Raw genomic sequence first — 16,182 nt, 5'->3', positions numbered from 1 at the left:
TCAGCAGTAGACTGTCACACTGAAATGTTCATGTTATAGTTCTTAGCGTTAACCAGAATGATCCTTCTTATCTACATGAATATGTGAAGATAACACATGAGAAATTACACTGAAAAGGGTGTCTTGACATCAGTTTATTTCTTGGTAAGTAATAAATAAATCTAAAGTAGATAAAGACATAGTTGTTGCTACTTAAGACTTATAAACTTGAAATGACTGGAAAATAAACTCTCCCAGAATACAAGTGAACGGAAATGATCAACCTTCAATGCTGTGTAGGTCCCATAGAGTTTCAAATATCTGGAAGTTTACTCAGAAAAGTGAAAGACAAACTTTCCTAACTATCTCATGTCATTGAAATCTTTATTTACTAAGTATGGTTGATTTTAGAAAGGCCAGAATTATGCTAAGCTGATACTGGTTTCTCCATTTTCTCCTGCTATTTCTTATATTGACATCTGCTTTGGAGGGCAAACTTCCTTCAGAGGCAGATGGCATTCTTCGTGATGATGTCATGATTTTAGCTCATTCAAAAGCCCCCTTCTTCTTTCAAAACACTTCCCAGAGCCCACCTTCTCTATGACAGCTCCACATTCCTGAAGCACTGTTTGGTTACAAATTTGCTCTCTCCTTTCTGCCTGGTAGGTACAGATTCAACTAGCAGGAAAAGAGGGTGATGAAAGGAAATAGTACAAGTTACAAAGATTTTCCAAAGGAAATATTCTAGCTTCCTTCACTTTAGAAAGTGAGAATGACCTTGAAGGCAAGATGCATGGATTTTAGTATCTCGTACAGTAGATAAAATAGACACAGCAGACATAGTTAGGTGACTCTTCTGTTCTTCTGTTAAGAAATGGCAAAATTAACCCATGCTATGCTATGAATGTGCCCACCTCACCCCTCACCAAGTCATATGTGGAAACCTAATCCCCAAGGTGATGGTATTAGGAAGTGGAGCCTTTGGGAGGTGATTAGGCCATGAGGATTCAGACCTCATGAATGGAATTAGTTCCCCTACAAAAGAGGCCCAAGAGAGCTCCCTTGTCCCCTTCCTCCATGGAACCAAACACCACCTCTACCAGCACTATGATCTTGGATCTCCTAGCCTACAGAACTGTGAGAAATAAATGTTTGTGGTTTATAAGCCACCCAGTATGTAGTGTTTTGTTATAGCCGCCCGAATGGGTCAAGACAAACTATGAGCCCATTCAGGATCTCAACACAACCCCATCTAAAAACCCTAAAAGGCTGTTTTACTCTTTTGTCACTGTTACTAAAAGTCAACTCACAAATAAGTGGAAAACAATTTGAGAGTTAATAGTTGTCTTCAGGCTAGTGTGTTTCAAATTTTTGAGCACACCATGGTCAGATATAACTTCAAAACCCCATCCCATTCGTTGCAATGTGTTTGCATATTTTTATTTACTTGCTTGTTTATGCCAGTTAAGTTTCAATAAATTAAGTTAAATATGTTTATCTCAGCAAGCAGTTAAGGCAGTTCACAATGGAAATGTAGTTGCTATGAGACCAAACATCATTAACCCAAGGCAAAATCCAATAACTGAAAAGGGAAGCATTGCGAGAATGGGGAGCAGGGTACCAGAAAAACTACCTCAAACTCTCCTAGCTAATCTCAGGCAAAGTTTCCCCTGTGGCAAAATGAATTTTTCCATTTTATTCTCTGCTCTAAGTAATGAAATACTACCCAGATATTTTCTGTCTAACCTGTATCTCAGGAGTTAAATCTCAGCTACTATGAATAAAACTTCCTGGCTATTTTTTATGAAAATAAGTAGGTGCAAAGAAAGATAGGCATCTTGTATGTAATTATATAATGAGTAAATTATGTAATGTAATGAGTAAATTACAGAAAGTTCAATTGTAGCTGATATGTAGTTCAACTGAGTTAAATCTTACCATACTTTTCCTTTTCTAATGAGCAAAAAGCATTTTTTTTTCCTGGCAAAGTGCTCAACCACTATTTCTCTTTTCCTTGCCTTGCCTTGCCTTGCCTTGCCTTTTCTTTTTTCTTTCTGGGCCCATAATAAGCATCTTTCTTCAAAATGTTTCCATGATTGGGCCAGAAGGTCTGTGGTTACTTTTTCTATCATTTTGTGATTACCCTCCATTTGCTAAACAGATATTGTGTAATTAAAGATGGGCCACTTCTTGAGGTCTCTAGAAATGTTTCAATGCAAAAGGCCCCAGTGGTCTTTCAAAAATGTTTGCTTAATTGAAGCGAAAGAAATAGTGGAACCATTGTTCAGGCTAATCAATGAAAGGCCATTTGCATGAGGGGACCATGGTGTGGTGGAAGAAGAAATCCTGGCTTAGTATAATTCATTCTGGGTCCCTTGAGCCCACACAAAAGATTTACCTTTAAGAGGCTAAGTTCCCAAGCCCCCATGTTTTTAGAAAGCAAATCCAAACTATAGACCCTCTAAATCTTTTATCAACCCTCAAAATAATACTACGTTAGAAGCTCAAATTAGAAGGACTTCTGCAAGCTTTAACATCTGTATTTGGGGGTCAGTGCAAAGAAAAGATGCTGAGAAATAAACCCTCAGGACAAATGTAGAGCGATTTGAGTTTTCAAATATAAACGTGGGCACACTGAATTCTGTTTTAAGAAAAATAACTGCAAATTGGAAAAATTTATTTGATAGCAGATCATGTCCAGTTTTCTGCCCTTTAAAAAAATCAATCATACTAAAACCATTAATTTATTTGGCTGCATTATTATCTCAAAAGCAAGACATAAAGGTAAGCTGTCTTTCACATTCTCTGATTTCTATTTTAAATGTCTTTTTGAGGAAGACATACTAAGTCCCATGTTTAAATAAAAGCTATAATTGGTTTATAAATACAAAAATTATACCTTTTTTTTTTGTTTAACAAGGGTGGGGTTTACTTTAGCACTCTGTGCCAAATGCATGCAGTTGAACTGAGTCCAATGGTCCTTAATTTTTGCCATGTTACAGAATTTGAGGTTCATTCAAAACAAAGGATACATCTGTTTTCATCAGCTGTTTCTTGACTTTTATTACTGGGACTTATTTTTTAAAATTGTTTTGCCTACATGGTATTGTTTTACTAGGCATGATTTATTGCTCTCCCATGTGCCCACAGAAACTGTATGTTCAGAAATAACGCAAACTGAACCAAAATAAGAGGGGAAAGATGGGAACTATTTCATTTACATTGGATTAAATAATCATTTAGAATATGTGAATACATTTACATTGCAATAAAGTTTTTATTTATTAATGGGAACAAAAATATGTTCAATTTCTCCAAGCTGATATACAGAAAAATTGAGGCATGTTCAGAGGACAAAGGGAAGAATTGAGGAATGTGAGTTTTGGAATGCTATTTAAAAAATCAGCTCAGGGGCGCCTGGGTGGCTCAGTCGGTTAAGCGGCCGACTTTGGCTCAGGTCATGATTTCGCGGTCCGTGAGTTCGAGCCCTGCGTCAGCCTCTGTGCTGACAGCTCAGAGTTTGGAGCCTGTTTCAGATTCTGTGTCTCCCCCTCTCTCTCTGACCCTCCCCCATTCATGCTCTGTCTCTCTCTGTCTCAAAAATAAATAAATGTTAAAAAAAATAAAAATTAAATTAAAAAAATTAAAAATCAGCTCAAAATTGGAGGATTATCTGCTTAACAGAGTCATTAACAATGTTTTAGTTTATTTGTTCTCTACTTGATTCTACAAAAGAAGATTTCAAGCAGCTTGCCCTCTCAATGTTCTGTTAAAAAATTTATTGAATCTTAGCTTTTGATCCTTATAAACTAACAACACTTGATGCCTACTTACTCTGAAAGCATTTTGCTTATATTTTTATGCTAATTTTTAAGGCTAGAAGAGCATATCTTTGTCTGGGTAATATAACTTTTAAAGAATAAAATGTATTAGTTGTACAGTTATTTTGGTTGGCATTTATAGATTACTGGATAGCTTGACCATCACTGCCTTGGCTACTTCAAGAGCAGTAATATTTTGTGGATTTGGAAATGTTAAAATAGTAAAATATTTTTACTTCAGACACAGGAAAGTATTGAAAAAGACTGGGGAATAATTGCAAAGAGAAAAAGATCTATATAACTATAGATAATGAGCTAAAACTTGGCTCAAGTCACTAAGAAAATCTTAAGTTGTGTAGTAGTTTTACTTAATCATGTAACATTTTTCAAAAGGGAAATGGGTACCTGGGTGGCTCAGTCAGTTGAGTGGCTGACTCTTGATTTCAGCTCAGGTCATGATTCCAGGGCATGGGATTGAGCCCCACATTGGGCTCCCCACAGAGCGTGGAGCCTGCTTAAGATTTGCTCTTTCTTCCTCTGCCCCTCTCCCCTACTCACTCGCTCTCTCTTTAAATAAATAAGTAAGTAAATAAATAAATAAATAAATAAATAAATAAATAAATAAGGAAACAGACTTTCTCAGTAAAATGTAGAACATATTTCACTTCTAGGTAAACTTTTTTGGTATGTTACTAATACACTGGCCCATATACTGAGCTGATATTGGGGTTTTGGACCTTTCTAGAACTTCCAAACCTTCTTGATTCACAAAATAAGTTAACTGGGGAAAATTAAGGGTATATAGCTCCTGAGACAGCTTGTTTTTGTTTTTGTGATAATTCAAATATGCCTGCATTTGCATTTATAAATTTTTAAGTTTATTTATTTATTTTGAGGTGGGGAGGGGTAGAGGGTGGGAGAGAGAGAATCACAAGCAGGCTCCACGCTGTCAGTGCAGAGCCTGATGTGAGGCTCTATCCCAGGAACTGTGAGATCGTGACCTGAGCGAAAATGAAAAGTTGGATATTTAACCAACTGAGCCACCCAGGTACCCCTGCATTTATAATTGTTGACACTCAAGTAATAATAGCTAACATTAATTTAGTATTCCATGTGCCAGACATTATTCTGAATGCTTTGTTTTTAACTGAATCTTCACAGCCATTCGATGGGGCAGGTGCTCTTATTAACCTGTTTTATAAACTAAGCCATGGAGAGTTAAGTAACCTGCCCAAGCTCCATGACTGGCCATCACAGTGCCATGACTCAGGAAGGAGCTTCTGAGCCCCCTTTTGTGACCACCACAGTACCATCCACTCCTGCTTGGACAAATGAGGAATAGCTGTGAGGGCTTTACATGGTACTGTCACCTTTCTGTTCTCTGAGGGTGAGATTTTCTCTGTGAATATTTATCCAAAGGAAATCTTTCATATTTATTGACAATTTGAACAGCCAATAATCTTCTTATTTGCCTTGCTAGTCTCTTATTGTCATTTCTATTTTACATGAAGGAAATAAAGCTTCTGGAAAGCCAAATACTTAACCAGTCCTTTTTTCAAGAGGAGATTTTAGGCAGTGGAACAATTTAGGTTGTTGCTAGTAGATATCTCAGAGGGAACTATTCTCCAGGATGGGTCTGAGCAGCAGCTGGAGTGAAGAAACTTAATACATTGCTCAGACCAGCTGAATCTAACAGAAAAGCAGTGCTAACAAGTCTCTTATGACTTGGACTCAGTCATTTTGGATTTTCTAAAAAGGGTGATTACAAACTCATCAGTCAATAGAATATTTGGAATTAAAAAAATGTTTAATGTTTATTTATTTTTGAGAGAAAGAGAGAGAGAGAGAGAGAGAGCATGAGCAAGGGAGGGGTAGAGAGAGAGGGAGACACAGAATCCTAAGCAGGCTCCAGGCTCTGAGCTGTCAGCACATAGCCCAACGTGGGGGTTGAACTCATAAACTGTGAGATCATGACCTGAGCCGAAGTTGGAGGCTTAACTGACTGAGCCATCCAGGTGCCCCTAGAATATTTGGAATTTTATTTTAAGGGTTACTACTTCAAATTCTGAACAGAAAACAGAATAGAAGATATCAAAAATCTTCTGGCATAATAGGACAAAGAATCATATACCATCAGTAAGTGGAACTTTACCTGCTCCAAAGTGATTCCCATTGATTAAAAATTTTCCTCAAATATGAGTTACAATTCTCATGCAGAGAGGGCTCCATAATGCAGTATCCCAGACCAAAGGCATCCCCCTTTTTAAATGGCATTTTCTAACATGTTTTTTTCCTTTTATGTGGAGAACCAAGAAAGAAAGAAAAAAAGGATTTCAGAATATGTCAATGTTACCCATATTTTCATCTTCTTCTATACATAACTGAGTTGTAAGAAAAAAGCAAATGGCTGTCCCAAGTCTTCAGTCTGCACACCCAAGCTGGGTCACATATACAAAATAATCTGTAATGGGGAGAATTAATATTTGATGAAAAACAAGAGTTCAAATGGATTTGAATGTGTAGTAACTTGTTACTGAGAGAAAATTTCAATTACTTTAAAGTCCCATGATGGAACATAGAAGGAAAGACAAACTGGTAGATGTGCTTGAGACCAAACTCCATCTGACCTCAGTAGAGGTGAACTTGCATTTCTCTGGACATGATGTCAATGGCTTATGAAAAGTCATGTCTTAACAATTTAGAGTGTCTTTCAACTCTGACCAATCAAGGTAAAAGCAGATATTTCCTTTTGTAGGAGATCCAGAAAGATTTGAAATAGATCAATAGATCCTTCTACTGACCTACCAACTCATATTCCATCCTTCCTTGCTTCCTGTCTTCTTTCCTTCTTCCTTCTTTCCTTCCTTCCTTTCTTCCTTCCTTCCTCCCTCCCTCCCTCCCTTCCTTAATTCCTTTCTTCCATAAACTTCATTGATTTTGTATGTGTGAATTCACCCACCAATAACATGTGTTTGTAACCCCAGATCAATACTTTAGATGCTACTGAGATCATTCACAGACATGCACAGAGCAGCAAAAAATTTGAGTCACTTGACTCACAGGTTCCCAGTTGAGGTTGAACAAGGTACTGTTTTGTTTTCTTGTTTCAGCTCTCATACTATAAACAGGTGCCTTTTCTTTTCATAATCTATTTAGTGCTACATTTTACTCATTTTTGTGTGTTTTTTTTTGTTGGCAATTTGCTGTTTAAAGTGTCTCACAAGTATAGTGCTAAAGTGCTGTCTGGTGTTCCTATGTACAAGATAGCTTCGATGTGGTTTATGGAGAAAATGTATGTGTTACAGTAAGCTTTGTCCAGGCATGAGTTACAGTGCTGTTGGCTGTGAGTTCAATTTAAATGAATTAACAATATATATTAAGATGTCTTTAAGATGCATAAAACAAGGCTATGTCCTCATCAGTTGTTGAAGATGTACGACCAGAGCTTGCAAGAGGCTAACCCTATATTTTCCCTAGAGACAGTGCTTCTGTGTTTGCTAATTCAGTGTTCCCAGTGACTTTATAGAACATAACTACCATGAATAATGATAATTGACTGTGTGTACACACACATACACACACACACACAGGTATGTACAATGATATATCATTATATCACCAACAATGTGAATAAGAGTAGAATCCTCTGAGATGAAATAATTTCCCACCTTCTCACAGGCTGCAGAATAAGGTGACCAACTGTCTCAATTCGCCCATTTACCCTTGATTGAGGGGTTTCCCCAGATGAGGGACTTTCAAGTGCTACAACTGGGAAAATTCCAGGACCAACTGGAAAGAATTAGCCTCCTACTCTAGAATTTCTTGAAGCCAAAGAATTGGGGTGGGGGTAAGGTCCATACAAACCCTTCAACTCTTGCTCTGCAGCTAGAAACCCCACCATCATTAGGAAAGAGACTCCTAAAATAAATATACGCCAAGCTATTAAGCACCACTGGCCCCACTCATGCTTCTGAGGGTTCCTGAGAAAAACCTGAGGCCTCCCTGGCAAAGCTTCATTGAGAAAGCATTAACAATAAGTTCATCTGATTTACATTTCTATGGCCCTTGTATCCCTTTGGGTGTGTGGAGACTTCAGAGTTGAGATGTGAAGAAGTAGAATGATTTGACCCAATAAAAAAGTAGATGCCCAAGAAATAAAATATTTTCATTCAGGCAGCTGAATATATTCTTTTCCATTAGTCTTTTGTACATTGATAAAGGATAAAGGAGAGAAAGTGTGGATTTTAGGATTTAATACATATTTCCTAAACCAGCAAATGCTCAACTTTCCAGAAATTTGTGACTCTATACAGACTAGTGAATCTCAACCCTGGCTGCACTTTAGAATTATTTGGGAGGTTTAAAAAAGTCCTGTGCCTGGACTCCCCCCATTACAATGAAATTAAAGAAGAATGTGCATTAGAATTGTTTTAAAAGGATGATTCTAACGTGCAACCTGGGCTTCTCTGAGAAGCACTGTGAAGGAAGACAGTGTTGAGAATAGGTCTCAGGAAGCTTCCAGGTTCAGCAAAGAAAACACTATAATCAATTGGTAATGCCCGTAGTGGGTGGAAGAGAGGAAAGGTTACAGCATGCAGGGCTGTACTAAACCATCTTTTCTAGTCCAGGCAAAGCAGAAAGGTTCTAACTCTGGAATCAGGCAGATCTTGATTCTCTCTTGGCTCTGCCATTATGACTCTCCTACCTGTGTAAGCTGGGTCAAGTGATTAGCCCTCTTATCATCAGTATCCTTATCCTGATACCCATTTTGCAAGATTTGTTGTGAGGATTAAGTGAGGAAGCATATGCCGAATACCTGGCAGGCACATGCTTATTAATATAGGGAAAATATCATCATCATTACAGGCACACACACTTTCATTTTTGGCCACTTTCTGAGTTGCATTCTGTTATCCTGACAAAGAACAATAGCAGAGGGGCTTTATGAGGTAGGAGTAGTAGCAACTTTAAAAACAAAATGAATAACACTGATACAAATGAATGGTATGGCCAAGGCAATGTTGTCAGCACATGATCTAGTTCAGGGGTCAAGAAATTACTGCCTGTGGGCCAAATCCAACCATACCCCATTCATTCACTTCTTGTCTGTAGCTGTTTTCCCATGACAGAGATCGCATGACCCCTAAATCCAAAAATATTTACTATCAGATACTTTACAGAAAAAGTTTGCTGATCTTTGATTCTAGTACATCAATTCTCAGTGGGTTCATGGGTCCCCGAAACCCCCTTTCCGGAGATCTGTGAGGTCAAAGTTATTTTCACAGTAACACTCATATACATCACTGACGTTTCTCACTGTGTGGACATTTGTGCTGAAAGGACAAAAGCAATGGTGGGTAAACTGCTAATGCTTTAGCACCAATTGAGACAGTGCACTTTATGTTCCTCACCACCATACACTTGCAGGGAAACAGAACAAACAAAAAGCCGGTTTCACTTAACTCTGGGTTTCTTAGGTTTGGCACTATTGACATGCTGAGCCAGATGATTCTTGGTTGTAGGGGGCTGTCCCGTGCATTGCAGGATGTTTGGCAGCATCTCTGGCCTCCACCCACGACATTCTACCAGCCTTTCTTCTCATTTCCTGGCTGTGACAACCAAAAGTGTCACCAGACATTTTTTTTAATTCCTCAGTTTTAACTCAATATATATGGCAATAAATGACAAATATGAATAGACATAACTCAGATAAACAAAAAGTCTTTAGGGTCTTCTATGATTTTTGAGAGTAAAGAAGTTCCAAGACCACAAAGTTTGAGACCTGCTGCTCTATTTTGTATTCACAGAGTACTTATAATGTTTATGTTGCTAAGTCAAAAATAATGAAATGAGGGGCACCTTGATGGCTCATTCGGTTGAGCTGCTCAGGTCGTATCTCACAGTTCAAGCCCCACATCAGGCTCGGTGCTGACAGCTCGGAGCCTGGAGACTGCTTCGTCTTCCTCTCTCTGTGCCTCCCCTGCTCAGGCTCTGTCTCTCTCTGTTTCTCAAAAATGAATAAATGTTTAAAAAAAATTTTAAAGAAAATAAAAAAAAATAATGAAGTGAAAAGGACCATGCAACTGATGATGAACAAGATACAGAAACAAAAATTGGAAAAATATGTGTGTGGGTGGGTTTGAGTTTTTTGATGGGAGGGGTAGAGGGTATTGCCAGTGAGGACACAGCTTTAGAGACAGAGAAAGCATATGTGACCTTGAGCAAGTTAGTCTTGTATTTGTGCTTCAGTTTCCTCCTTATAAAATGGCAATAATCACAGTACTGACTTCAGAATATTAATGGGAGGATTACATGAATAAACACATAAAAAGTGTGTAGAATAGGCTTTGCACTTAGATGAAGTATACTTTGTGGGTCAGCTGTTAGTATTATTATAATAAATAATTTGTCAGAAAGGACGAGGTCAGGCCTTCAGTTAAGGCATACAGGTGCTGCTGACCTTACCGCCAGCAGAAAGACAAAGCAGAAAAAATGAAGTCACTGGCTCCCTAGAGACAAGATGTCATGGAGCCCAGAAAGAAATCAGAATCTCCTCACCCCCTTCTTACCCTAACACCACACTTTCTAGTCCAAAATCACATCTGTTACCCCTGTAAGGTACATGAACATCCTCCAAGGTTTCAAAACAAACGATGTGAGGTTGGCTTGGTTTCATATGTTAATTCCAGAGCAGTTATAATTTTTCTTGTTCCTGCATTGTGATTAATTTTCCCTTCAGCTCAATTTGGCTGCCAGAAGATCATCCAGAATTGTGTTGATTTCAGCAAATACCCACATAGTCACTTTCACCTTTGGGAAGACACATGCTTTAAAGCAAGTGCTTGCTAATTTTCATAGTGAGAAAAATCCTTAATAAAACTATAGGGACACTTGGATAAGCAAATGAAATTTGCAGCATGATTTAAAAAAAATGCTGAAGAAGAATCTGATTCTGAAAATGAGGAAGCTACCTGAAATGTGAAATTATGTTCTCGGTAGTAAAGTGACCCATCTCCTGTGTTCTCCTATCTTCCTACCTTCCTGTTTCATGCAGGACAAGTTTTATTGTCATTGTTTACTATGGCTATTGAGAATGTTGGGTTAGATTCTAAAACCTAGTTGAATCCAAATGTCACCTTTTCTGTGAGATCTGATGACCCTACACTATTTAACATTGACTTCCCTCCCTGCACCTCCCCGTCTTGCTTCATTTTTCTGTAAGGCATATTTCTTCATCCAATACATTACATATTTTACACACGTATTTTTTTATTGTCTGCTTGACTCATTGATGGCAGAGGTTTTTATCCTTTTCCTTGAATAATGTGTTCCTAGCTTCTGAAAGAGAGCCTGGCACGTGGTAAGTACCCCCACATTAAACTTTTGCCTTTATTTATTTATTTATTCATTCATTCATTCATTCTGATTTTGAGAGAAAGAGAGTGCACGCACGCCCCCATGTGAGCGTGTGGGGTTAGAGAGACGAGGCAGAGAGAGAATCTGAAGCAGGCTCTGTGCTCTCAGTGTGGAGCCCAACACAGGGCTTGATCCCATGAACCATGAAATCATGACCTTAGCTGAAATCAAAAGTCAGATGTTTAACCAACTGAGCTACCCAGGCACCCCTCAGCTTTTGCCTCTAAACAGGAAATGGAAAATGTCCCTGTGATGTATTGCATACTGTGAATTCACATATGGAGATCTTGCATGAATGACAGCATCTATGTTTTGCAAAAAACCTATTTGACTCAAGAGCACTTAAGTGTCATTCTGCAACCTGGCAATTGTATGAGCCAAAGTATAAAATAGGCTGTTAGGAACTTGTTCCAATGGTCTCTATTTTTTAGTCATCTAATATTCTTATCCTTTAATGAATAAATGTCTCTTCAGTTAGCTGTCCAGGTCATGAAATATGAGCTTCTACCCCCACACCCAGACAGAGTACTATGATTTAGTGGTTGTTAACAAATGATTATTAAGGGATTGATTGGCAGATGTACTCCACATCCCCAAGAGATGTGTTCCACTGCAGTTGTACATGCAGTCTTTGAAAATCAAGTTAAGTAGTAAGGACTAGGGAACTTCACTACTTAAATCTGTTCTATAATAAATATTTCTTGTAAAGCACAAAATTCCTTTGCAACTACATATTTTATTTGTAAAGTCATATTTTGGCATACAAGGTTTGCTTAAATTAGTGAATCAAGACTTATACTCTGGGTGTAGACTCTATAGGCTCAGTTCTGGGCCAGGCTGATGATTGATGTTGAGAAATAGCCCCTTTAGGAGACCTGACTCGGGTATGTAACCATTAGTGAATTATAATTGGAAGGAGGGATTGCAAGTCTCTCAAAGGCAGAGTCTACCTCTTATTCACCTTTGTCATCTAGAATCTAGCACAAGCATATTTTAGGCATGCAATACCTATCTGGTGATTGAATAAAAGCATGAATACACAATTGATCAAATGTAATCAGGTACTAACAAGATTTTTAAAAAGTCTATAATGCAGTGAAAATTCAGACAGAAGAGGTCACTAGGAATGGCTGCATGGAGGAGATAGGACAGAAGTTACATCTGGAAAGAAATTAAGGTTTCAAGTGCAAGAACAAAGGGTAAAAGGGAATGCCTAGCTAGAAAAGTATTTTAGACCTGTACACCTATCAGTCTAAAGGATATTGAACATCAACTTCCAGCATATATTTATTTATAATTACATGTATATTCTGCTACATTAACATAATGAATAGTTTTTAAATACATTTTAAAACTGGACTTTTAAAGAGGAATTAAAGATGAAATAAATCATGTTTTAAATTATCTTTATTTATTGTGTATCATTATTTATATTGGGTATAAATGTACAGTTCAAACAACTCCCTTGATAATTTTGAATTTTTTTGGCTAACTTCCAGCTATGTTGGATTAAATCATGGTGTCTCATGGCTCATGTGAAGATATAGGAGACCTATCAGCGAAGATATTTACTTGTTACTCACCCATGCCTGAATTCATATGATCCTTCATCTTCCATTTCCCTGAAGGAACCTAGTTCAGTTACTTGAGAGCATTAACTTGATTAAACGTAGATAATATAATCTGCTCACTAGACCAGTAACCTAGAATCCATAACATGTTGAAAGATGCTTAAAATGAACAAATGAGTGAGACTAACCTGTGGAGAGGATGGAAACCTTACACACCGGTGTGATACCTGGCATTGTCTGATAGAAGGAAGGATCAGGGGTGCCATTGACCAGCCTCTTCCTTGCAGGCAGTTACTGAGTCACAGACATGGAGACTGGAGGACACAAAGTTGGGAAGAGTAGATGGATAGGGCTAGATTTTTATTGGTAGTTGAGAGGTTTTGACCTGATGAGATAGGCAAATGCGATTATTCATGTATTTTTAAGAAAAGAATAATGGGGGAAAAAGTTTTATTTTAAAAAAGTTTGTCCTGAAAATAAGGAAAAAATTAAAATCTCAAGCCAGTTCAGAGGCATTGTGAATGAGACATTATTTAGCTCTAGCTAGCTCTCTCAACTCCCCATAGAATTGTCATCTGCTGGTCATGGGACTATAATTTTCCTTTAAAATATAGGTTTTTGTTTTTCACTGTTCTTCTGTTCCCCTTTAGCTTCACTTGATGTATACTTGACTAGTACAATTGTAAGATATTTAAATGGTACAATGTGATTATTTGATATACATATTCATCATGAAGATGTTTCCCCCACATTGAGTTAACTGACGCATCCATCACCACACATATTTACCTTTTTTGGAGAAAGGGGTGAGAACATTTAAGTTCTATTTTCGGCAAATTTCAATTATACAATATAGTATTATCAATTACAGTCACCATGTTATATGTTAGATCCTCGGACCTTATTCAACTTATAGCTGAAAGTAAGTCTGTACCCTTTGAACAACCTCTCACTATTTCTCCCACCCACTCCAGTCCCTGTTTCTATGAGTTCAACTTTTTTCTTTTTTTTTTTTTTTTTTTTTTTTTTTTTTAGTTCCCACATATAGGTGATACCACATGGGATTTGTCTTTCTCTGTCTGGCTTATTTCACTCAGCATTATGCCCTTCATGTTCATCCATGTTGTTGCAAATGGCAGAACTTCCTTCTTTTTTATGACATGATTATGGATGAATAGTATTCCATTGTGTATGTATACTGCATTTTCTTTATCCATTCATCCTTTTATGGACACATAGGTGGTTTCCATGTCTTGATTATGAACAATGCTACTCTAAACATGGGAGTACAGAAATCTCTTTGGGATAATGATTTTGTTTCCTTTGGATAAATACCCAGAAGTGGGATTGCTGGCCATATGATAGTTATATTTTTCATTTCTTGAGGAACCTCCATACTGTTTTCCATTGTGGCTACACCAGTTTGCATTCCCAACAGCATACACTGGTCTTCATTGTTCTTGGCAGGAGAGAGCCAGGAGCTGCCTGCCATTCCTGGTGAGTCAGCTGGCCAACATGGAACATTCGTTTCATCATATTCTCCTGCTGGAGATTAAGAGCATCACTGATGCTTTCTCCTCCATCCTGGGCCCTCAGAGCAGAGATATCTTCCGCATGAGCAACAGCTTCACTGCCATTGCCAAGCTTCTTACCCAACAACTGGAAACTACCAAGGCCAGAAGCAGCAGGTGAGCAGGAGGTCCTTTGTACCTGAGGGATATGTCATAAACCCATGGAAGCATAGCACAGGCAGTAACAGTTTCTTTTATAGGCATTCAACTTCCCAAAGAAAACCAAACCCACTAACGATCTCAATGCAGAGTAACTTCTGAATAAATTATGGCACTTGCCAGAATTTTTTTTAATTTGTGAAAACCAGAATGTAACAAAGGATTTTCTAGAAATTGAACAAAATATGACAAAGGAATAAGAATGTAGTACAAATAATGATATTTATAACACTCACTTATGTAGTCAACAAGTGTTTAGCAATTGCTTACTCTGTACCAGGATCTCTGTTAGAAGCTAGACATATATAGAGAGATAAAATATATTCCTTGTACCCAGAGAAAGCTCACTTTCTTTTTTTAAAAAAGCTTTTTAATGTTTATTTATTTTTGAGAGAGAGAGGGCAGAGGAGGGGCAGAGAGAGAGGGAGACACAGAATCCAAAGCAGGCTCCAGGCTCTGAGCTGTCAGCACAGAGCCCAATGAGGTGTTTGAACTCATGAGCCATGAGATCATGACCTGAGCCGAAGTCGGACGCTTAACCAACTGAGCCACTGAGGCACCCCTAAAAACCTCACTTTCTAATAGGGGAGATAAATATTTAAGTGGCTAAGAGAATAGTGGGAAGGTTATGCTTAATCAAGATGCAGCCAAGGAGTCTGGGGACCATAGAGATAGGGATATCTACTTCTGTATGGAATGAAGAGGAATAGGAAACTGAGATCAGGGAAGGCTTCCCAGAAGAGATGATATTTTGAGCCAAGCCCTAAAAGATGACCAGATTGCACCAGGCAATCTTCTGGGCAGCATGTGAAAGAGCACACACTTTCTAGAAACATAAGCCATTTTGTATTGCTCGGGTATGTGTTAGAAGGTAATGTGAGTGAAGTGGTAAGCAGGGACCAGATGATGTTGGGTCTGACCCCTTCCTAAGGAGTTTGAATATTACTCAGTAGGCTAATGAAGAATCATTGTGGAGGTTTGTACATGGCAGGATATTATCAAAATCCATGTTTGAGGAAGCTTACTCTGATTCCAGTGAAGAGAATGTCTCAGAAGAGGCAGACTGAAGTCAAGTCCAGTGAGGGAAGGACAGAAGAGTGTCTCTGGGTATTGGCCATAAGGAAATTATTGAAGATTCTGAAGAGTGAGCTGCCAGTGGTATGGCTGGGGTTGAAAGGAGAGAGTGAATACAATGCATCAAACTGGCCCTTTCAAGAGGTTTGTGGGGAAAAAAATAAAGATCATGCGAGACTGAGGAAGAGGTTTTATTTTATTATCTTGCTATACTTTGAACACAGATGTCTTAGATAGAAGTTAAAAAAATTTTCAAATATGTACTCTCATTTGATACTCATGACCACCCCCACAAGGCAGATATTATTCCTATTTTACAGAAGAAGAAACAGAGGGTTACAGGTGAGTTAAATGTCTTCCCAAGGTTACACAGTGAGTAGGTGATAGAGGATGGACTCAAACCTTAGCTTCACACTTCAGATCCTATACACTGGAAGGTATTCAGTTCTAGAGAAGGGACAGAGCTAATGTGAGACTAGTGTCAACTTTTGTGACTTTTTGGGGGTATCAAATAATGCATACCATTTCTAGTATGAAATAAGGATTCCCAAAACAAAAGAAGGCATCTTGACAAAATAGTGAGCATTTAAT

At 38.1% G+C, this 16,182-nt stretch overlaps 1 protein-coding gene across 18 annotated transcripts in view; it reads left to right on the top strand.

Moving 5' to 3' along the window:
- VEPH1 (ventricular zone expressed PH domain containing 1) overlaps window positions 1-16,182 on the top strand; it is a 759,919-nt gene that overhangs the window by 587,074 nt on the left and 156,663 nt on the right. For all 18 annotated transcript variants that reach the window (XR_007155827.1, XM_047876091.1, XM_047876078.1 and 15 more), the window contains one exon: window positions 14,255-14,475. Coding sequence is in view for 17 of the 18 variants with exons in the window: in XM_047876091.1 (XP_047732047.1) it covers window positions 14,255-14,475 (221 nt within the window). In the remaining variant the exon portion in view is untranslated. The remainder of the gene's footprint in view (window positions 1-14,254; window positions 14,476-16,182) is intronic.

Source organism: Prionailurus viverrinus, chromosome C2 (assembly GCF_022837055.1).
Source record: "Prionailurus viverrinus isolate Anna chromosome C2, UM_Priviv_1.0, whole genome shotgun sequence".
Lineage (NCBI taxonomy): Eukaryota > Metazoa > Chordata > Mammalia > Carnivora > Felidae > Prionailurus > Prionailurus viverrinus.
The sequence above is the reverse complement of the archived record's forward strand: the minus strand, read 5'-3'. Positions and strand labels throughout refer to the sequence as shown.